Below are 24,310 nucleotides of genomic sequence, written 5' to 3'. Positions count from 1 at the left end.
TGTTAATTAGACGGCCGCGACAGATGTAACTGCTAGAATCCACACAGAATGCTTGCTTACGTTGTCAAAAATTATTAACTTTCAATGACTTGTTTATTTGCCTTGAAAAAAGGCATTTTGCTGTTCAAAATTGGATTTGGTGATGACGATCTTCATGCTACCCTTATACGGAGGAATAATGGCAGTCTGGCGAGGCACGCTGAGAAGAACCGCGCTGCTCCTGAGACGTGGTGACCAACCAGAGGGCAAGTGCTGCTGCTGCGGGAGGACGACTGCTGTTGTCGCTGTCTAGAACTATTATGAGCGGCTTCGGCTGAAACAGGCTCTTATATAGGCCAAATAGCATGTTTTCAATTGCAAGGTATATAATTCTGTCGACCGTGCTTGGGAAGCAATCATATAACGATCAATCAGAGGACGTAATTTTTGTTTAAACAAGGCTTGACAATTATCAATAGTACAATAGTTTTCATAATCAATCAATAATTTTCTACATTTGGGTGGATGCGTGTATAATTTTCCAAACAATTGCTGCAAAAATGAAGGAAATCGGTTGAAAACAAACCGATTTATAAGCATTAAAAAGGGACATATTTCGTCCCCTTTTCGGTAATATTTTTCCTATTTACAACCCTATGTGGTAGGCTAAAGAAAAACGTAGTTCTACGTCAAAAAAAACTCCCACAAGACAGTGCGTGAGGCTGATCGTGGCATGCTCGAAATGGGGCACAATAGAAGTGGGCGAGTCGATATTGATCTAAGGGAAGTTTGCGGTTTCGAGTACCGTCTGGATGAGGACATTTTTTCTGAGTCTAAGTCACACTTTTTGTTCTCGTTCGCTTTTCGCATCCTCGTAAAAACAACATATATTGCCCGCTTTACTTTACTTAATACAATGCGGGATCGGTTGTGAAAACGCAGAACGTTTGCTCTACTAATGCAGTGCACTAATACAGCGCAGAATAAAAGCCTTTGGAAATGGAACTATGAAGTCTGCAAATCTTGATAAGGCATGCCGAATTGTGAGAAAGAGCGCGATATGACAACGACGATTACTTCCATAAATGTCTGCCACGAGTACCTAGACTAAAGCAGAGGCATACCATACAACAAAAGATCAAAATAATGATCGCAGTGGTCCAAATCATACGAAAAAATATACTTAACAGAAGAATAAAAAGTATTGCCAGAATTTTTATCACTACAACACTCGAGGTCAGATTAACGGATTTGATATTTTTTTCTGTGCTCGTTTTGTATTAAACCTTGAATGTGGAAGCCGATTCACTAGCGAGACAAGTTCTTCTGCAAAATTTTATCGGGCCAGAACCTTTCTGTGGCGTCTCATCAAGGGCTTTAAGAATGGAACTTAATGAGTGTGACAGGATGGTATTCAAAAAAATTATAAATCCAAACTGCGGGAAAGCCGTGGCATTACTCAAGCTCAGCAGAAAAAAAACCTAAGTACGATAACAAGGCTTTTAACTGATCACTGTACGAGCAATTTCCATCTCAAGAAGTTGGGCAAACTGATTAGAGGTGCCGCTTCTGCAGACTTAGAAATTTTTTAGACTCAGTTTTTTTTTTATTAAAAGGGCATATGCATTTTGGGATGATCGAAGCAAGCTGTGATCAAGAACGGACGTGAAAACGTTTCTCGTCGGAATTTTTCATCGTTTTTTCAAGTTTTTATAAGATATATTTTCTATCCGGAAAAGGGATGTGTCTACGTTTATTGAATAAAGGCCGCTGTTGTTTCGGTGTGAATTCCAAGTGTTTGATTTGAATCGCGATGAAGTGTTCCGAAGGTTGTCGTGTACGGTTGGGGATAGTGCAATAATGTCGACGTATTTTATTTAGCCTTCCCGTCGCGTAATCGTTATATTTTAAGTGCAAAGGGTGGAGTAAAAGGTAATACGAAATGTGGCGGTTTCGTATTATCGGTGAGAGTGACGTCAATGTTGAAATCCGTGAAAGATTCGTGCAATTTTGTGGCTAATTTGTGAGAGCTGCATTTCTTTTTCGGTGGCGGAGCACGTTTCCCGCTAGCTCTTGCCTTGCCATAAGTGTGTGTGAGTAAGTGCAAGGTTGCTCTTGCGTGCGGCACGTTCTCGCACCAGCATGATGGTTCAAAGAGGACGCGAGAATTAAAGGATAAGTATTAGTGTTGGTGACGTTTTGCCTGTGTTTTTTTTCTGTTTGATTTGCATGCAAAAGGGAACCAATGTTTTTTTTCTGCTTTTTACAATTCCTTTTGTGGGGATCCTACATTTCTGTATACTGAACATCGAAAATGTTTTACAGATTTCCAGTATAAAAGTCTGTATAAAAATTTGTAAATTTCGTAGAAAATCGTAGGAATCTATATGGCTTTACAAATCTGTAAACTGTAAACTGTATGGATGAGAAATTTATAATTCACAAATAAATTTAAATTTACATATGTGGCATCTCTGATTGTTATCGTGGTTTTTTAGATGCCGGTTTTGGAATTTTCTCACTCAATCGTTTACAGTAGGTACGGTGCGTACTGGGGCCGATGCTGTTCAGATGACTGCGTCGAAACAGTTCTGGATGTGTTTTAACGCGCGTCAGTTTTCATTGTTGTTTTTTTTTCTCCTTGCGTGAGAAAGGACGCATTTCGCGCCGCGTCCTTTGCAGTGTGACGTCGGCCTAACATCGGCCTGTATTTTGAAGGGCGCGTTTGCAGTTCTGTATGTACATATACTTGTGTGGGAATTTTGTTTTGCACAGATTGGTCTGTGTTTGTGGCATCCCTGCTTGTGACCGCGGCTTCGTGGAAGCCGGTTTTGAATATTTTTAATCTACCGATTGGGCCGAAACTGTGTCGAAACAGTTGCGCGTCAGTCTTCATTGTTAATATTATTTCCTCAGGTGAACGGAGACGCTGTTACGAACATTTTGAGCAGTTTTATGCCCTTGTTTTATGATTTTTCTAGCTTTTGAGTAAATACTGAAACACATAGACAATTTTAAATTTAATTAAGTAGAAATCTTGTCGGTCAGCATGGCAAATAAATTTTGATTGCGATTGTTTTGGCATTTTGTTAAATCTAATTAGTACTCGGTCTTGTTAGATATGCATATTTGCATTTTTAAAAAATTTCTAGCTATGAATGCATGAAAATGCCAGTTTTTCATACTCAGTAGGTATCTTTGCTTTATTATTCAAGAAGTAAGTGGTAATCAACGCGAAATACCGTGTCTCCGCGCGTATGCGTCGGTAAGAGGGAATAGAGCGGTCGCGCATAACTTTCCGGGGTAAACGTGTTTTCGGCCCAGGTGAGCTTTGCTCAAATATAGATTTTCGGTGTGTTGTGACTTCCGAGGTGTACCAAACCATTTATTCGCAGACTGTCCACCCGTAGGTTCTATTCCAGCACGCAGTGATTCTTAGTAGGTTCCGTTCGTTCGATAAATATCGTAAATAATTAATCGCGACAAAACATTGTAATTAATCGCCACCAAATATCGCAATTATTTGCAATTAATATCAGGATCATACGCGACTCGTCTGCCAACGCACACATCTTTTTTTTTTCTTTTTCTTTTTTTTTTTCGTTCGATTCTAACGGCGATGGCCAAGCAAATAGGCCGTTTTTGAAGCTCTCTTGCTGACCGCTTGCAGTATGTGTTGAGGGTCTATATATTTACTTTTTTCTTGTTTTTGGTTAATGCATATCTGGTTGCTTCGTAACATTGTGTAGTCAGCTGAGATAAATCAATGAGAGATACGTTTCGGTAGTTGCATAATGACTTTTTTTAAGGTTTAAATTAATTTATTTGACACGGCACGATACATTTTCTGTTTTACTGAGCCAAGTACAATTCGTATTAATTCTACGTTAGCAGGAAAAAGAGGGAGGCCTTTTCTTTATTCTCGCGGCCGACTACGAGCTAGTGGGGATTTAAGGTGAGAGGAGGGGAGATACAATTTTGACTTAAAACTATTTTGGAACTTTGTTTTTCAACTGGTAGAGCAATTGTATTCTTGTTTGTTGTGGGTTCAAAATATTTGTGTAAGCATAGATGCGGGCTCTTCGTTTCCGTGTCTTCAGCATAGCATATTTGTATCCTTAATCTGACAAATAGACAAAGAAAATTTTAAATTTTAATGTCAGCGTTTTTCAGAAAGCAGTATAGCTGTGTCATGTACTGGAGATCACCGCTTCCCAGAATGTCTCTAACGGGTACGTTCGGTTGTTTTCCTCGGGCCCGAAGGGAATCTATAAGCTCGGACCTAACACCACAGTATTCGGTACACGACCAAACAACATGCTCGATGTCATGGTAGCCATCGCCACAAACGCAGTGATTACTGTCTACAAGCCCTATACGAAAGAGATGCGTGTTTAACGTGTAGTGATTGGACATAAGTCGGGACATCACGCGAATGAAGTCCCGACCGACATCCAACCCCTTGAACCATGCTTTCGTCGATACCTTAGGAAAAATGGAATGTAGCCACCGTCCCAGTTCATCTGAGTTCCATGATGATTGCCAACTGTTGAGTGTTCTCTGACGCAAAATGCTATAAAATTCATCATAAGCAATTGGTCTTTCATAAATATCGCCATCAATAGCACCCACCTTAGCAAAAGAGTCAGCCTTTTCATTACCCGGAATCGAGCAATGAGAAGGGACCCACGCTAAGGTAACCCGGTAATTTTTATCTGTTAAAGCACTTAAAAACCGCCGTATTTTCCCCAGGAAATACGGGGTGTGCTTCACAGGCTTCATCGATCGCAGAGCCTCAATGGCACTGAGACTATCTGTGAAGATGAAGTAGTGGTCTGTGGGTAGGTTTTCGATGATTCCAAGAGAGTACTGAATAGCAGCAAGTTCTGCGACGTACACGGAAGCAGGAGCATCGAGTTTGTAGGAGGCGGTAAAATTTTCGTGGGAAACACCGAAGCCAGTGGACTCATCTAGATTAGATCCGTCAGTGTTAAACCTTTTATCATAACTAACATGTTCAAACTTATTCGAAAAAATCTTAGGGATCTCTTGGGGTCGCAATTGATCCGGGATACCAGAAATGTCTTGTTTCATGGTGGTGTCGAAGAATATAGCATCATTAGAAGTATCTAAAAGTGCGACATTGGAGGAATCGTATGAAGAAGGAATAATATCTTGAGCCATATAGTCAAAATATAAAGTCATAAATCTGGATTGAGATTGAAGGTCGACCAACCTCTCGAAATTTTCAATTACTAATGGGTTCATAACTGTGCATCGAATTAGCAACCGGTAAGAGAGATTCCAAAAACGATGTTTCAACGGAAGAATACCCGCTAACACTTCAAGACTCATCGTATGGGTCGACTGCATGCAACCCAAGGCAATACGCAAACAACGATATTGTATTCTCTCTAATTTTATAATGTGCGTGTTCGCGGCGGAGCGAAAGCAGAAACAGCCGTACTCAAGAACTGACAATATCGTTGTTTGGTAAAGCCTTAGAAGGTCTCCTGGGTGGGCTCCCCACCAGGTTCCGGTAATCGTACGAAGAAAATTAATCCTCTGTTGGCATTTTCGTGTCAGATACCTAATATGACAAGCCCAGGTGCATTTAGAGTCGAACCAGACCCCGAGATATTTAGCGACTAAAACCTGAGAGATCGTTTTACCCGTTAGTAGGAGCTGCAGCTGAGCTGGGTTATGCTTCCTAGAAAAAACGACCAACTCAGTTTTCTCCGGAGAGAATTCGATACCCAGCTTAAGAGCCCATTCAGACAAATTGTCTAAGGTATCTTGCAATGGTCCTTGCAGATCGCTAGCCTCGCTACCAGTAATGGATACAACGCTATCGTCTGCAAGTTGCCTTAGCGTGCATGAATTTGCAAGACATTCATCGATGTCATTGACGTAAAAATTATATAAGAGAGGACTTAAACATGAGCCCTGGGGAAGGCCCATGTAACTAATTCGGGAAGTTGTCGAATCGCCATGTGAGAAATACATATGCTTTTCTGACAACAAATTGAGCAAAAAGTTATTCAGATTTAGTGAAAGTCCCTGCGAATGAAGTTTCGCGCTTAAAACTTCTACAGAGACAGAGTCAAAAGCCCCCTTAATATCCAAGAACGCAGAAGCCATTTGCTCTTTTCGAGCAAATGCGAGTTGAATTTCAGTAGAAAGCAACGCTAGGCAATCGTTCGTCCCTTTGCCCCGGCGAAAGCCAAATTGAGTATCTGAAAGTAAACCGTTTGTTTCGACCCATTTGTCTAACCGTAAGAGGATCATTTTCTCCATTAATTTCCGGAGGCAAGAGAGCATCGCAATCGGCCTATATGAATTGTGATCAGAGGCAGGTTTCCCGGGTTTCCGAATAGCAATGACTTTTACCTCCCTCCAGTCATGCGGAACAATATTTAGCTCAAGAAACTTGTTGAACAAGTCCAACAAGCGTCTTTTTGCAGAGTCGGGTAGATTCTTCAACAGGTTGAATTTTCTTCTATCTAACCCTGGAGCCTTATTGTTGCACGACAGGAGAGCCATTGAAAATCGAAGCCAACATCGAAAATGGAGGCTCTTCCGTAGTTACTATAAACGCGTCGCGAAAGGTTTTCTGTTCCGGTACAGAATCCGGACAGACCTTTTTGGCAAAATCGAGTATCCAGCGATCTGAATACTCCTCACTCTCATTCGAAACGTCACGGTTCCGCATGCGCCTGGCGGTATCCCAAAGAGTGCTCATCGCTGTTTCCCTCGACAACGCGTTTACGAACCGCCGCCAGTACCCGCGTTTTTTCGCCTTTACTAAGCTCTTCATCTGCCTGCCCAGTGCCTCGTACTTTCGTAGTAGGTTGACAGTGCCGTACTCCCGGTAGTCCTTATACGCCGCGGACCTTCGCGCGTACAGCTCAGAGCACTCTTTGTCCCACCATTTGTTGGGAGGGCGTTGTCTAATCGTTACCCCGGGTATCGGTTTCGTCTGAGCTTGCGTCGCGGCGTCGATTATCAAGCCAGCTAAGAACGCGTATTTTTCCTCCGGAGGAAGTTCCTCGTGAGTCTCGATAGATTCCGCTGTAATAGACTCATAACGCTTCCAATCAATATTACGTGTAAGGTCGTAGGAAATATTGATTGGGTTCGGGGGAGTTGAACCATTAGCAATTGATATAACGATTGGAAGATGAACACTACCGTGGGGATCGTTGATTACTTTCCACTGGCAATCTAACGCAAGTGATGTCGAGCAGAGGGATAGGTCAAGCACGCTTTCACGTGCTGGAGGATTAGGTACACGTGTCGCTTCCCCAGTATTCAAAAGTGTCATATTGAAGTCGTCGATCAAGTTACAAATTAAATAAGATCGGTTGTCGTCGTACAGCGACCCCCATAGCGAACAGTGAGAGTTGAAATCTCCCAAAATCAAAAAAGGTGCGGGAAGCAATTCTGCTATATCAAGGAGTTGCTTCTGTTCAATCCGCGCGGATGGGGGAATATATAACGAAACAAGGCAAAGGTCTTTTCCATTCATATTCGTTTGAATGGCAACAACTTCAATATTCGAGATCGAGGAGAGGTCGATTCTGAAAAAAGAATAGCACTTTTTGATCCCTAAAAGTACCCCTCCACCGTGTGAGTCTCGATCTCGACGAATGATGTTAAAATCGTGGAAATTAAGTTGGTCATTTGAATTGAGAAAAGTTTCACAAAGCGCGAACGCATCACAATTACGATTACGAAATTTCGCGAAATTTCGGACCAAATTTCCGATGCACATTATTACATAATTTTGGTTTGTGCTCATTGCTACTATAAATTAAATTGAATATATCTCAACAGATATCTGGTATACTAAGTCAGACATAGAAGAATAAACTCTCATCCGGTAATTTTTGTTTTTACAGACAAAACCGTAACATCATGCGGGAGGTATTTTTTATTCACGCAGAGCATAAAATTCATGTCATCACTGAAGTCATATTCGAGGAATATGAAGCCGTCCAAATGCGCTACAAGGTATCTAGTAATTTGTTTGTGGGAATAAATTTTACGCATCTTTTTCGTACATCAAAATGTGGTTATATTTGCAGCGCACAAGGTTAAAGAGGTCACTTTTTATCTTTCGTTTACGAGGGCATAGCAATTTCTGTCAAAACTAACTTACAGGCCAAATGTTCTATGCTACTCGACTTGTAAAAATTTTCAAGCGTTTTTTCGGATTTCTTTGTGTTAGAGGACTCCTCTTCGCACACCGTAGTGTATTTAAATGTGTTTTTTCAGATAGTTCATTGCTATCACTAGGCTGACCAGATATCATGCCTTATAGTGTGCAGACAGAGTGATCGATGTGTCAAGCAGAGAAAGTTGTAATTTCCTGAATTTTTAGTATTGTTTCAAAACAATCTGACTTACAAGTCAGCATAGGTTTCAAAATTGCCAGGTACCTTATCAAAAATATTTTAAACGTGTTACCAAAAAAGTATACTTTATCAATGAATGGATAAAAAGTACATGGTTCGCTCTCGTTGAACACATAACTGAGAAATGTTACTCTTGTTTTAGGGGACACAAAATTTGACAATGCCAAAAACAAGTTCAGATTATAGCATAAAAGTGATTCTGACTTTGCACTTGACGAATATACAAGTTAGAAAAAAGAAAGGTTCAGGAAGAACGAGAAATAAGAGAACGAGGATGATTACGAATAACTTAATTGAGAAAACTATTTGTTTGTTGCATTACAACATTCCATTCTAACTGTTGATTGGTTGAAAGAAAAATAATTTTTGGTTTGTTTCAAAGGGGCCGTTCCCAAACCACGTAGTCATATATAGGGAGACGGCGGGGGGGGGGGGGGTACCAAAAAAACACGAAAAATCACGCGGGGGGTGTGGAGGTTAACGAATAGATCACGTAGTCTTTTTTCTGACTTATAATTTATTATTGCCACTAATTCAAGACGAAGCTTTCGCAATTTTTTAATTAATAAATTTATTTGACACGACTTGATAATTAATAAGTGTCACGGAAAGTTTGAGAGTCAGCAATTAACTGTAATCAAATCTTTGAAACATATTTTAAATTTATCTGAACGAAGAATTTTTTTTTTGTTTTAAACAGGCTTTGCCTTATATGGCATTTATTTCTTTAGAATAATAGTTCTATTTCGCAATGCGTCGGGATTTATGACATTTTTCCTGGAAGTATATTTCAATACTCAACGACCGGTAAAAAAATCAACGTTTTGGTCTTAAAAACAATATACAAGACCTGGATGTTCGTGAACTGAAGGAAGAAAGAAAGATGTTTATATTTTGTTCGACATTCAAAAACTTTGTAATTTATTAAAAAAAAAACTAAGTTACAAATCCGATACCTGAAAATCACTAATTTTTCTAGATGATTTCTAGATGAGTATACAATTTACCATAACTATAAGCGAATAATTTATCGTAGATGATCAAACTGCTTAAACAAATTTTATTATTTTGTTACTTAACAACAAATTGAAAATCATTTTGAATATACTCAACAGAATAGCGTATTTTAAATTACTTTCAGGTAAGGAAATTATTATATTTGTTAAAGACAATGAAATATTATTAAAAATTAAACAACCATTATCTATTTGTTAGTTTGGTTTTGAGAAAATGATATTACTGAAAATTCTATTTACAATTTGCGCAATAACTAATACAGTCAAACCTGTTTTTGTGCGACTCTTTTTTGTGCAAAATTTATTTTGTGCGACTTTTTTATGCGATTATTTTTTTTGTGCGACTTGTGCGGCATATGAATAGGGACCACTTTTGACAACATTTTCAGCCATTTAGTTTTTCCGATTCTTGGAATGAATTCCAACGCATTAAAGAAGTGTTGCGTCCAAAAATTACTATTATAGCCAGTTTTACGTAGGAAAAGTTACGAATTACTTGCTTACGAGTGAAAGCGGTTGAAAGGATTAGCATGTTTAAAAAAGTTTCGTTTATCAATCCGATGTTTTAAAATTGTTCTCATAGGTGTTCTTAATCAGAATCAACAACTTTCGAGTTATTTTTAACTAAAAATTTTTTTTATGCGGTCCCTGTCCACCGCATAAAAAAAGTAAAAATGCTGTGGAAATATTGTTTTGTAGCTGCACGTGAAGTTTCAAATGGTTTTTATGCGATTTTTTTGTGCGGTCCCTATGCCTTGCACAAAAACAGGTTTGACTGTAATCAGTTTTCTTAAACCTTCATTTTTTTATAAAATTTTCATACTTTATTGTACATATATTGGCAGAATAAGATCACAATACAAAAGACCACGAAAGACCACGGGGGAGTAGGAGTACTCTCCTAAAAGGGATCAAAATATGACCACGTAGTTTAGGAATGGTCTCAAATGCATTTTATTATTTTTGGTGTCGCAGAAACTCACAGGGCATATTTTTTTAGGACAAAATTATTTATTACAACCTTACCAGAGACACTAGTTCTGCCAGTCAAACAAACCGATTTAGCTGAAAAAATAATTTAGTCTCCAATTGGGCACTCTGTGGGTAATTAAAATATTTCTATAATCGAAACAGTTGGTTTGATTGGCCTAGTGCCTTTGTCAAAGTTGTAGTTAAAAATATTGTCCTTCCAAAAATAAACATGTTGTAAATTTTTTTTTTTCGAAAAAATATAACTTTTTTTTAATTTCTCCATCGCTTCGGTATTGTTTTTGTAATTTTTATACAAAAAAAATAAGATTTTTGAAAATAAGCTTTTTCATATTAACTTTAATGTTTCTTTTACATTAAAAAAATGATTTTTTTGAGTTTTTTTTATCGGAAAGATAAAATTACTAACTTTTCCAGAGACGTCACACTGATCAAAAAACTTTTGGCTCTGAAAATATCTATAATCACAATAATCCTCCCAAAATAGCATTTTAAATAGCTTCTCATCCTATAGAAACGTTTATGCAAAGTTTAAGCCAAATCTAAAATTACAAAAAATATTGAACTGCGACATTTTTTGTGGAACTGCTCAGTGTTAAAAAAAATTCAATAACACTGGTCGACAAAAGCGAAAAAAGTGGCCCCTTAGCTTAAAATGGTTGCCCTCCAAAGGTTCTACAGCTTTTTAACCATTCCTGTGAATTTTGCTGCTTTTAGAGAATGCAGAAATGTATCAGAAGGCCGCCTTGAAATTGCTTATCGGATTCGTCGCTTTTACGTTTGCATATTCAAATTTTTTTGGAAAAGTTAGCTAGTATCAAAATAAATAAATTTGCTAGGGACACCAAAACTCACAGGAATGGTTGAAAATCTACCTACCATCTCTCATGTTTTCCAGTTCGAGCTCTAGGACAAAACTTGGATTTTGAATGATGAAAGTGCTATGAAATAAGGATTACTATTTTAAACATAGTTGCATTCAAACCAAAAGAATCAGTTCAGAAGTTTATTAAATTATTACTATTACCTGCAATATAATCTGTATAAATGAATGCATCAAGATTTTAGTTTTTAACATTTTTGATTTTCTCGTCATTGTCGGTTTATCGATATCTGAATACCTACGTTACTCTTCGTCGACCAGGTAAGCACCTTGCGATCAGCTGCTGAAGGGTACTTCGTTAGCGTACGCTCCAACGTTTCAAATCATTGTTATGCTATGTTTCAGAAACAATTATTTTATTTTTCGAAATTTCGCGAAATTTAGAGACCAATTTCGTTTCGTCTCGAGAACTCGAAATCCACCTTGATTTCGTTTCGACTAATTTGGCGAAACCGAAATTAAGGGTTAATTTCGTTTCGTTTCGTTTCGACACCATAAAAGCCAGTTTCGCACACCCCTAGTTTTCACTGTTGGGAGAAGGGCAAGAAGAATGTTTTGAAGGGGATCTGGTATGTTGAATGTTTTAAATATCCAGTCCACAATATCAGAGAATTTTATGAACCCTGTTTCTTTTATGTCTTCTGATCGAGAAATGGGTGCACGAGGGGTTTTTGGTGCCCCAGGAAGCGGTGGGTACTCCTGGTTTGATTTGAAATTATTGTTTATTGGAAAGCATGAAACTCAATGAAAATAGTATGCAGTAGACCACTTTCGCGACGAAGATGTGCCCGTGAGCACTGTGAGAACTGATGGAAGCTTAGAAGATCCACCAAAAACAAGAATTTTCCGTGAACAGTTCTAAATAAACACTGAATTTTAATTTTGGGAAAAAAGATGAATTGTTTCTTAAGATTTTTACGGAAAAGTCGAAGTTTTGGTATGAAGTACAAAACGAAGAAATGAATATTTATTTACAATTTCAACATTTTCTAAAATATTCGTGATCTAATAATTTGAATCCGAAAGCTAATAATGGTCAACTTGTTTTCAAGTTATATTGACTTCAAGTTTAGAAAATTAGAACATAAACACTAAATTTAATAGTTATAGTTGTATTTTCCTTTGAAATTTATTTTTCATTGATACTTCACATTACTCCGAATCTTTCGTAGAAAAATCAGGATGGTGAAATGTAACCCAATTTTTTACCTAAAAGTTCAGTTGAAGGTTTTGTTTTATTTTTCACTTCTATAAGAATAATTAAATTTTAGTGATGCATTATGCTTCCGTTTTGGTAATCTTCCAAAAAAAGTTTTAAGAATTTAAGTTCTCTATATAAATTTGCCTTTTTTATAAGTAACTGGGGGTTCCCATAAACAAGCATAAATTCATTTCTTTTACAACAAAAAGTTTTTCTGGGTTCGCCACAGAAGGCAGAATCACGAAAGGCAGAAGCACGAAAGGCAGAATCATGAAAGGCAGAACTCTATGACCGTACACACAAGGCAGAATATTTCAAAAGGCAGAATTTCGAAGGGCACGAAAGGCAGAATCACTGAGAGCAGAACCTGACTCACTATAGCCAAGTGCGTGATGGAAAATTGGTGCGAATCCTGGTCACGGTATCAAAGCTGCTACTCTACATTTATTATTTGATATTATTTGGTAACCAGACATAATAACTGGTCACACAGCAATGACCAGTTTTGATGAGAGGTGCAGTTCAAGCCTAATTAACAGATCCGAAACGCGCAAACTGGTTTGGCTCAGGTCCTAAAGACTCTCATGGCATCGCGGAGAGTAATCTTTCGATGTTAGGTATAACTTACACTAGACTCAACGGCTTGATGGTTATAATTAACATAAAACAATTCATGCGGCGAAGACGCATAATCGAGGGCAAGGAACCGAGGCGGCACAAAGCCGCCGTGGTTTCCGCGGTCCGAGCCGGCCGCCGACCCGCCGTCGGAAGCGGCGGCATCTCGCATACAAACAACTGATCTATTGGTTTTCTAGGATTATTCAAACAGGTTTTCTTTCCCTTAGTTAAGTCCGAACGAGCGGTAGCGAGTAAGGACAGCATACACTTGGACAATAGAGTCGGCCAAAGGCCGCGAGTGTGTGTTGTTTAGAAAAAAATAGACCATTTTTTGATTCTGCCATACGTGCTCTTTGTGATTCCGCCATTCGTTATTCTGCCTTATGAAATATTCTGCCTTTCGTGATTCTGCTTTTCGTGATTCTGCCTTTCGTGATTCTGCCTTTCGTAGGAGACCCGTTTTTCTTAATAAGAAAATAGTATATTTCTGATTTCTCAAATTTGAAAAGATACATTCTTTGAAATTTTGTAAAATTTTATGTTCGACAACTTTGTCGCAAACTATAAGCTGTAGCGTGTAAACGAAAAAGGCTGATATCGCTGCACCATCTCTATGGTCAAATGGCAAACTAACTCAAGTATAAAATTTAAAATTGAAATATCTTCAAAGTACAAAAAACATAAAAATTTTCAGAAAAAAAAATCTAAATTGTATTAAGTATCATGGTTTGCTGGTACTTGCTCAAATCTGAAAGAGTTTAAAAACAATAACTGAAACAATGGGCTTATTTAATAACGCGAAATTCAGACAAATTTTACAGGAAATCGTATATCGCTGAAAATTGAAGAGATCCAAATTTTCTAACTTTTACCAAATTTAATAAAATTTCATGCTCTATAACTTTGTCGAAACCTGTTGCAATGCCATCTTCGTGACCAAATCCTAAAATAAGTTAAGCATCCAATCTGAAGCCCTAACTAAACCAAAAAAAATGTAGTAAATCGGAAACCAATTGATTGATTGACCAATTTTACCTGATTTTAAAATTGTAAAGATCATAGAACTTGTACAAAAGAAAAACGAAGATAAAAAATTTAAAACTAGAAAAAGAAACTGTAAAGGTGCCGCCACACGGACGCTAATTCCCTTAGTTTCTAAGTCATAGTTGATTGTAAAAAGTATTTTTTTCATCATAACGCGGGATTGTACTGTCAAAAGCTATAACATAGAGACCCTGAACTACTCCGTCATGCCCGAATAGTTCATAGCCTACTATTCAGTGATGAAAAAATGCTTTTTACAATCAACTATGACTTAGAAACTAAGGGAATTAGCGTCCGTGTGGCGGCACCTTAAAAAGCATTGAAAACATAGAATTTATTTCTTTTATCTATTATCTATTCGTAAAAAAATCATGGCGAAGTGTCGCTGTGTGAAAGGTTCTTGACAGTGAAATTAAAATTTAACAACGCGCGATGCAAAGGGACGTACCACATTATGCGACACCATTAAAACGTTGACCCCAAACGAGAAAGATTAGGAGAGTTGAGCATTCTCCTCTTCCTAGATCCCTCTGGCAAGGCATAGGAACACCCTTTGACGGGATCGTCAGATGTACCCTCATCGGTTGGCAAAAAGGAAAAGATGTTTCCTGTCGAGGGTGGCTCAGCCCTCTTAAGCATTTCTGCAAAAGAGCGCTTTGATCGTTCCTTAAGGGAACGCTTAATTTTTTCCTCGCGCTGTTTGTACGCGGGACATGCCGGAAGGTCATGCCGAGTTCCCTCGCAATAAAGACACTTTTCAGTATCCCCACTGCAAGCGTTCTCAGCATGATTGCCTCCGCACTTGCTACAACGTGCCTTGTTGCAGCAGTAGGTGGCTGTGTGACCTAACTGCTTACAGTTTTGGCAATGCATGACCCGCGGTACGAACAGGCGTACAGGTAGACGAACCCTGTCCAAGCGGACGTAGTTCGGCAGCGCGGATCCGGCGAATGTTACTCGGAAGGAATCCGAAGGGAGGAATTTCTTCTTCCCTTCTTCGATGGATACTGAATGCAATTGCTTGCAATCCAGTATCTTTACACTTTGCATCAAGGGGTTTTTAAAACAGCCAACTCCATGACGCAAAATGTCATCGACAGTGAGATTCCCCTCGGTAACCACACCGTCGATTTCTACATCCTTGGCAGGGATGTACACGCGATACTCTCTCGTGAAGAGCTCGTAGCCAGCAATTTCGTTTGCTTGCTTCAAGCTACTCACGACAACTCGCAGTTTGTTCGGCCTCACCTTCGTAATCTCGGTTACGGCCGAAAAATGTTTTGCCAGGTCTTTGCCAATTTGAATAATATTCAATGGCTTCTTTATGGGCCGGAAAAAAACAACGTAGGGACCGCCAGCGGCATCTGGGTAAGCTTTTACCCGTACTTCCGGTACTCTTGGTACAGGACTTGGCAAAGGGGAGGGCACAGGGGAAGGTAGGGGTGAGCTGATGGGAGAAATTTCAATTTCTTCCCCGTTTGTTTCCACCTCCAGGAAAAGTTGCACCTGCCTGTCGTCCATTTTGCGGGAGCGTTACGCTCTACCGCACACAAACGATAAATATTCGAATATGGGGGGGGGGGGGGGTTCAAGTAGTTGATGTTAAATTTTAAAAACAATTTTTCACTCTACAATGGATCAAATAAAAAAAGACAGTAATACTAATACTAATAACAATAGTAATAATAATAATAATAATAATTATAGTAATAATATTAATAATAACAATAATAATATCAATAATAATATTAATAATAATATTATAACATAGTAATAATATTGATAATAATAGTAAAAATTCTAAAGGTAATACGTCACCGAACGTCTAAGTCACGACCTCACGGCTGATAGTAGAATTAATCGAGCGTCTCCGCAGAACAAACAATGACGATCCAGCTTCGTGTTGAGACGCAGTGGCCGTGTCCTACACGCGACCTTGTAGATGCCACTTGTAGTTGACTTCCACTCGCTCGATCGTATGATGGTCCGTGCTGCTAGCGGGGTAACAGCGGTGCGGGAGAATTATTCTTGCTGATATATCAGCTGCGTATCGAATCACTGGCGGGGTAGCCTGCCCCTACCAGTGTGCAGATGTTTCTGCCGATATATAACAGGCTATTGTTATCGCGCAGCACAAGAACTAATCGACAAAAAAACACCCGTACGATAACTCGTGTATTGTTATTTTGCGAACTCAAACGGAGATAAACAATTTGCGTCTAATCGAGACGAAAGCAAAACAACGAATGCCACATAATAACTTCATAAGCATATTTTCGAATATTTGAGTCTGTCTTGATTAGGTTATAGGTCCGGTATCCTCGCGTGCGCTTTATTTTTGCGGTGTTACATCATCGACCGGAATGAGTTCGGATTGCGTTATGATTTCCGTAGAAGATATAATGAACTCGTACGCGCGATATTTGTTATTATGAACCCGGTATTAGAACTCAGCGCATCGTTTACCAAAACGAAACCTGCTGCAAACCTTACCCTTTTCTCCAACATCCCAGTGATTTCTCGTGGAAGTGCAGAGGTGTTCTCGGCTTCCAATAAAGCGAGTATCACGTCAACATATTCCCATACACACTCCTTCTTTGACCTGCATTCGGATGCGGCCGGCGCTGGTATTGCCTAATATAAAGATTAAGGTCACCAGTTTTTACACATTGAGGATGAATGTTAATCCCAAGCATCATCCATTGGTTCTCTGTGTAATTACAGCTGATCTGGCAATAACGGAGTAGCAACCGCGGGCGGTCAATCATGCTCATGCTCATTAAAAGGGCATATGCATTTTGGCACAGGTTTAACGGGTGTTTAATAAAAATGAGAATGATTTCAATACCATTCTGTAAAAAGTAAAAAAGCGTAAATTTTTTTCTCACCAAATAAACACTGAATTTTAATTTTGGGAAAAAAGATGAATTGTTTCTTAAGATTTTTACGGAAAAGTCGAAGTTTTGGTATGAAGTACAAAACGAAGAAATGAATATTTATTTACAATTTCAACATTTTCTAAAATATTCGTGATCTAATAATTTGAATCCGAAAGCTAATAATGGTCAACTTGTTTTCAAGTTATATTGACTTCAAGTTTAGAAAATTAGAACATAAACACTAAATTTAATAGTTATAGTTGTATTTTCCTTTGAAATTTATTTTTCATTGATACTTCACATTACTCCGAATCTTTCGTAGAAAAATCAGGATGGTGAAATGTAACCCAATTTTTTACCTAAAAGTTCAGTTGAAGGTTTTGTTTTATTTTTCACTTCTATAAGAATAATTAAATTTTAGTGATGCATTATGCTTCCGTTTTGGTAATCTTCCAAAAAAAGTTTTAAGAATTTAAGTTCTCTATATAAATTTGCCTTTTTTATAAGTAACTGGGGGTTCCCATAAACAAGCATAAATTCATTTCTTTTACAACAAAAAGTTTTTCTGGGTTCGCCACAGAAGGCAGAATCACGAAAGGCAGAAGCACGAAAGGCAGAATCATGAAAGGCAGAACTCTATGACCGTACACACAAGGCAGAATATTTCAAAAGGCAGAATTTCGAAGGGCACGAAAGGCAGAATCACTGAGAGCAGAACCTGACTCACTATAGCCAAGTGCGTGATGGAAAATTGGTGCGAATCCTGGTCACGGTATCAAAGCTGCTACTCTACATTTATTATTTGATATTATTTGGTAACCAGACATAATAACTGGTCACACAGCAATGACCAGTTTTGATGAGAGGTGCAGTTCAAGCCTAATTAACAGATCCGAAACGCGCAAACTGGTTTGGCTCAGGTCCTAAAGACTCTCATGGCATCGCGGAGAGTAATCTTTCGATGTTAGGTATAACTTACACTAGACTCAACGGCTTGATGGTTATAATTAACATAAAACAATTCATGCGGCGAAGACGCATAATCGAGGGCAAGGAACCGAGGCGGCACAAAGCCGCCGTGGTTTCCGCGGTCCGAGCCGGCCGCCGACCCGCCGTCGGAAGCGGCGGCATCTCGCATACAAACAACTGATCTATTGGTTTTCTAGGATTATTCAAACAGGTTTTCTTTCCCTTAGTTAAGTCCGAACGAGCGGTAGCGAGTAAGGACAGCATACACTTGGACAATAGAGTCGGCCAAAGGCCGCGAGTGTGTGTTGTTTAGAAAAAAATAGACCATTTTTTGATTCTGCCATACGTGCTCTTTGTGATTCTGCCATTCGTTATTCTGCCTTATGAAATATTCTGCCTTTCGTGATTCTGCTTTTCGTGATTCTGCCTTTCGTGATTCTGCCTTTCGATTTTCTGCCTTTCGTAGGAGACCCGTTTTTCTTAATAAGAAAATAGTATATTTCTGATTTCTCAAATTTGAAAAGATACATTCTTTGAAATTTTGTAAAATTTTATGTTCGACAACTTTGTCGCAAACTATAAGCTGTAGCGTGTAAACGAAAAAGGCTGATATCGCTGCACCATCTCTATGGTCAAATGGCAAACTAACTCAAGTATAAAATTTAAAATTGAAATATCTTCAAAGTACAAAAAACATAAAAATTTTCAGAAAAAAAAAATCTAAATTGTATTAAGTATCATGGTTTGCTGGTACTTGCTCAAATCTGGAAGACAAATTTTACAGGAAATCGTATATCGCTGAAAATTGAAGAGATCCAAATTTTCTAACTTTTACCAAATTTAATAAAATTTCATGCTCTATAACTTTGTCGAAACCTGTTGCAATGCCATCTTCGTGACCAAATCCTAAAATAAGTTAAGCATCCAATCTGAAGCCCTAACTAAACCAAAAAAAAATGTAGTAAATCGGAAACCAATTGATTGATTGACCAATTTTACCTGATTTTAAAATTGTAAAGATCATAGAACTTGTACAAAAGAAAAACGAAGATAAAAAATTTAAAACTAGAAAAAGAAACTGTAAAGGTGCCGCCACACGGACGCTAATTCCCTTAGTTTCTAAGTCATAGTTGATTGTAAAAAGTATTTTTTTCATCATAACGCGGGATTGTACTGTCAAAAGCTATAACATAGAGACCCTGAACTACTCCGTCATGCCCGAATAGTTCATAGCCTACTATTCAGTGATGAAAAAATGCTTTTTACAATCAACTATGACTTAGAAACTAAGGGAATTAGCGTCCGTGTGGCGGCACCTTAAAAAGCATTGAAAACATAGAATTTATTTCTTTTATCTATTATCTATTCGTAAAAAAATCATGGCGAAGTGTCGCTGTGTGAAAGGTTCTTGACAGTGAAATTAAAATTTAACAACGCGCGATGCAAAGGGACGTACCACATTATGCGACACCATTAAAACGTTGACCCCAAATAATAGACCGTAGGTTTTTTCTGTTTTTCTATTTATGCGCAGTTGAATTATGAACCCGTTTGGGTTCTTCGATATTTTTGAGCAGCGAAGAATATTAGCCGATTATCTTTCAAAATATTTCTGCATCAGAAAATTACACTGCTATATATTGCTGGAATGGTATGCACAATCAGTGCAATAGAATAACTAAATATTATCCATCACTGCAAACTTATTTGATATCTGATTACTGATGCGCAAGTCAAAATCAGGCAGCAAAACGAGTATCGGCATGATCTAATATTTACTTAGACGTAGAAACATTGGAGTCCAGTCCTGTTGATTTCAACAATTGCGTTGTTAAACTTATTCCGAAACTGTGACGCATAAATTTTCCTGTTATGATTAATACCGTTTCGTCTTTTTTTATTTGTTTTTGCAGATCACTGTCTGTCGTATCCAAGCAGGGATACCGGTTGTTTTCGCTTTCATCCGTTGATCGTGTCGACGAAATCTTCTGTAGCCATGACGAGGATACAAAGATCGCTGAGAGGTTGTTCAGCAGCAGCTTGGTCGCGGTCGTTACCGCAAGTGAGCCGCACAAACTTAAGGTTCGTAAAAGCTCTCTTAGCAGTTGGCAAGAGTCGAAAGCGGAGTAGTGATAATGTACGCTTTGAAATGTTTCTACTTCCAGGTGTGTCACTTTAAGAAAGGGACGGAGATCTGCAACTACAGCTACCCGTCGGATATCCTGTCGGTGAAATTAAACCGATCCAGGTTGGTTGTATGCCTAGTGGACAGTATTTATATTCATAATATCCGTGATATGAGACTGCTACATTCCATCAAGAACATGTCGAACAATCCGGCCGGTTTGTGTACGCTTTCGCTCTCGTCGCATTTGGCGTATCCGATCTCAACAGCTGCTGGCGAATTGCAAATCTTCGACGCCGGTAATTTAACCTCCCGGTTGAAGGTCAAGGCGCATGATTCGCCGCTGTTGGCAATGAATTTCTCCTTCAACGGAACACTGTTGGCGACGGCTTCGGAGAAAGGAACCGTCATTCGTGTGTTCTGTGTGAAGAATGGTCAGAAGGTGCATGAATTCCGACGCGGATTGAAGCGCCATGTCAGCATCGGATCGCTGAATTTCAGCATCTGTGCAAGCTACGTGGTTGCTAGCTCTAACACGGAAACCGTACACATCTTCAGAATCGATCCGAAATCAATCGAGCAAGCGGAACGCCGCAATTGCATCGATAGCGGATCGGCTACGAGCAATAATAACGAAGGTGAAACCGACAAATCCGATAGTGATAAATCGGACGATGCCGCAAACGGTAGCTGGGGGATGAGTTTCATCACTAAAGCCGTCACGGCGTACTTCCCGACCAACGTGGTTACGGATGTTTTCTCGCAGGATCGAGCTTACGCTACGGTACAGCTAGCCGAAGCAGGACTTCGCTACGAATGCGTGATCGCCAAGGTGGAGAAGGAGACACGACTGCTGTTGGCATGCGAGGACGGGTTCCTCTACATGTACGACTTTGACGACTCGAAGGGCGGCGAGTGCAAGCTAATCCGGGCGCATGATTTGCGCTTACCACTGCACGATATCACCGGTAAGTGTTAATGTTCGAGATTAGTGTATGTTCATAATAAGTAACAATAATTGATTCATTGCAGAAGTCGACATCGGTGGCAACGAGAACGACACCTCGGTGCTGAATGTGAAGATGACCGCATCGATGATACCCGCCCCGGGTACATACGCCGGGGTCCTCAAGGGACGTCCCGGAGACAAGATGTCCGGTTAGTAATCTATGCAAAACACCCTTGCGGCAACGCGTACTAATCGCTCTCTTACGATCTCTCCATACTGCTGCTTTTTGAACATTTCAGTAGACTCGGACCGCTGCCGGGATTTGTGCGAAGCCGTCGAGTATCCGATCAAGAGCACGATTCCGTTGTTCGATGAAATTCAGTTTCCACCCGTAACCCCGATCACCGTCGAATGACTATCGAGCGACGTCAAGACGCCCAAAATCAGTTCTCTCGGCAATGGAGGCCGGAAGCGACACGGTAAACATTAGGCCGTGTTCTCCGGAAAAACTACATTTTCGAAATCACAAGAACAGATCAATCGTTTGGAAAATTTGGACAAGTTGTGTGTGGACCCCGTTCTTCTCCCAGTCCAGCAATGTCCCTCTTCGTGTTTAATTTTATTCTTCGTTCTTTTTTTTTTCATGTACAGTTTTTGAGATGTGTATCTCTCTGTTATTTGCGTTTCGCGATCATACATTTTGTCTGTTAAGATACCGTTTATCTTGTGTCTGCTAGTTTTAAGTCTTTCTTAATAATAAATTGACGCATGTTTCTACGCAATAAACACCGCCTTCACAGCGAACTAAAAATATGAGTGAAAACGTAGATTTCCTATGTAATCTTTATAGATTGCCGAATGCATTTCTCTAAATTTCACACTTCTCGTTTTTGGCTACGATTCCGCCAGCTGTTTTTAAAAAACGTTATCGCGCAGCACCGTCGGATCAAAACATCCAGTTTGATATCAGTAACCGCACTAACACCTATTTCTAACATTTTTTACGTTTTTCCTTTCGTAATGAAATACAAAACAAAAACAAAACGAGCGACAAAAAAAGTTTACAGGAAAAGATTTAGCTACTGCCATAGAGAAACCTTGGAGCAGCAAGCTTGTAGCTATTAAAGAAAAACCCGTAAAAAGAATACCAAAAACAGTATAAAACTTTATGTAAAAAAATACAAAAATACTCATTGTTAAGTTAAACTTAAGTTTCAGATGTAAAATATACGGAGAGATGAAAAATATATTTTCTTATTTATTATTTGTTTGAATTTGTATATACCTGATGTTTATTTTCCTTCGGTACAACACAGATAGTGCGCTTTATATTTTGAACATCACCCTATAACGAATGATTTAAAGAACACAGTTGAACACAAACAAAATCTGGCCAATTAACCCAGATAACTGAAGGTGGTAAGTGGTAATCCATCCCAATGTATGTAACAATAGAATACAACAAAACGGAAAACAAAAAATAAAATATTTGATTACAAATAATCTAATTGAATCTTTTATAGAGACATGAACAGAAAAAAAACACAAACACGAAATAATTTAACGGTCTGTAGCGGCTTAGTACAACTATTTCTTCTTTTACAATCTGATAGTAGAGATAACTAACAAAGTAAGGTCCAATTATTGTCTTCTGCAATATGTTACAGTTCTGAAAAAAACATACGCCCACGTGCTTAACACAACATACACTGTTAAAAACGTTACAAATCTCTTGTTACACGCGATCTATCGGAGAGTAACGTACAATTATGCAAGTGCAAAAGGAAACGAGCGGCTGGAAGAACCTGACTGTTACAGAAAAGAAAACCAATACAAATAATCAAATCATGCTTCAAAGAAATAAAGAGACGACAGAAAAAAAAGTTGAGGGAACACCCACTAAGACGAAAAATGACTACCGTTCTATACCATGTAGATTACAGCGTGAAGTGAACTATAAAAAACGCTGAGAAGAACCGTTTCAACGTGTATAGAAAACGATACAGATCATGTATTTTCAGAGTTTCCGTAAAAGAAAAAAGTAATGAAAAAAAAACAATAAACAAAAGTTTATGAAATAAATTCATATACCTGAAATCCCACACAATTGTTGTTATTATATGATTTATCGAAGCAATGCGTCATTTCTTTTTCTTAGCTTGGCTTGAGGTTCAACGCACTAACAATAAGTGTTTTTCGTTCAAAACCCTTGTTTTACCATTGTTCTGTCTAAATTTTTATGAAAAATATTGAAAAAAATCTCTCGATGTTCACAAAAATAAGTCTTGAAGTTATTTTAACGAAGGACGACTTAAATATCTACTCTTTACATGACATACAACCTGGCATCCGCGCAATTTTCGTCGTAAAACGATTGAAGTAGGTATTCTCGGTCGGTCTAGTTCCGCCACTGTTGTGCAAATCACCTACGCCCAAGGAGGCGACTCCTCATGCGATGGAAGTAGGGTGGTCGGTATTACCGACTTTTCGAAAAACCGGTATTTCGGTATTCATAGAAATAAAAACCGGTATTTTTATTTTTTTCTGACTAATCCAAACCAAGAGCGACTCGTGGTTTTTAAACCTACTTGTTCAACTACAAAATTCTGAAAATCATAGTTTGGCGAAATAATGACAATCATGTCCGCGGAAAAACTATGTACTATTTGAAAATAAAACTGAAAAATAATTAAATATATACAGATTTTTGGATTTGAAATTTATTTTTTGCCTAGCATTCCAGGTCGAATAATTGCGGACGTGTCGGTGCATAATTAAGTTTTTGCATTTATGAGTACCTATGCTTCATTACGACCCAGTTTTTTCTGTAAGTTTTGGACCACTCCTTTTGATCTCTTGATGAATCCAGTGATATGATTACGAAGAACATAATTTCGGAATTTATGTTAATAAAATAAAAAACATGCAGATTTTTATTTCAAATTTCCTTCACATCGCGAAATTTAGTTTTAAAATAATGAATAAATTAACAATTCTTAGAGGAACAATTATTAAAACTGTTGAGAAGAGGGAATAAATGAAGAAGAAAATGAAATGACGATCGGACAAAAATTTACATTCTACGAATCCGAAGGAATCGAAGGTAAATACTTTTCTATTCTGTTTGATGCTCTTTAAACAGTTCTTCAAAATTCAGTTGAACCTGACAAAGCATTTTTCTAAGCTAGAATTATTGCTAATAAAATTCACTGCACAATATTCATTGGTTTGTGCCAACGT

At 38.5% G+C, this 24,310-nt stretch overlaps 1 protein-coding gene across 2 annotated transcripts in view; it reads left to right on the top strand.

Moving 5' to 3' along the window:
• The window catches only part of LOC129727855 (WD repeat domain phosphoinositide-interacting protein 2-like), a 62,135-nt gene extending 38,958 nt beyond the window's left edge, over positions 1-23,177 (top strand). Inside the window, exons 2-5 of one of the 2 annotated variants that reach the window (XM_055686089.1) lie at positions 19,910-20,078; positions 20,162-21,089; positions 21,154-21,279; positions 21,373-23,177. In XM_055686089.1, coding sequence (XP_055542064.1) covers positions 19,910-20,078; positions 20,162-21,089; positions 21,154-21,279; positions 21,373-21,485 — 1,336 coding nt within the window. In that variant the 3' untranslated portion in view covers positions 21,486-23,177. Of the gene's footprint in view, positions 1-19,909; positions 20,079-20,161; positions 21,090-21,153; positions 21,280-21,369 lie in introns of both variants that reach the window. The other variant, XM_055686088.1, reaches the window with a different exon arrangement.
• Positions 23,178-24,310: the final 1,133 nt, after the last annotated feature.

Source organism: Wyeomyia smithii, chromosome 3, assembly GCF_029784165.1.
Source record: "Wyeomyia smithii strain HCP4-BCI-WySm-NY-G18 chromosome 3, ASM2978416v1, whole genome shotgun sequence".
NCBI lineage: Eukaryota > Metazoa > Arthropoda > Insecta > Diptera > Culicidae > Wyeomyia > Wyeomyia smithii.
Note: the sequence above shows the minus strand (reverse complement) of the source record. Positions and strands in the feature narration are given on the sequence as shown.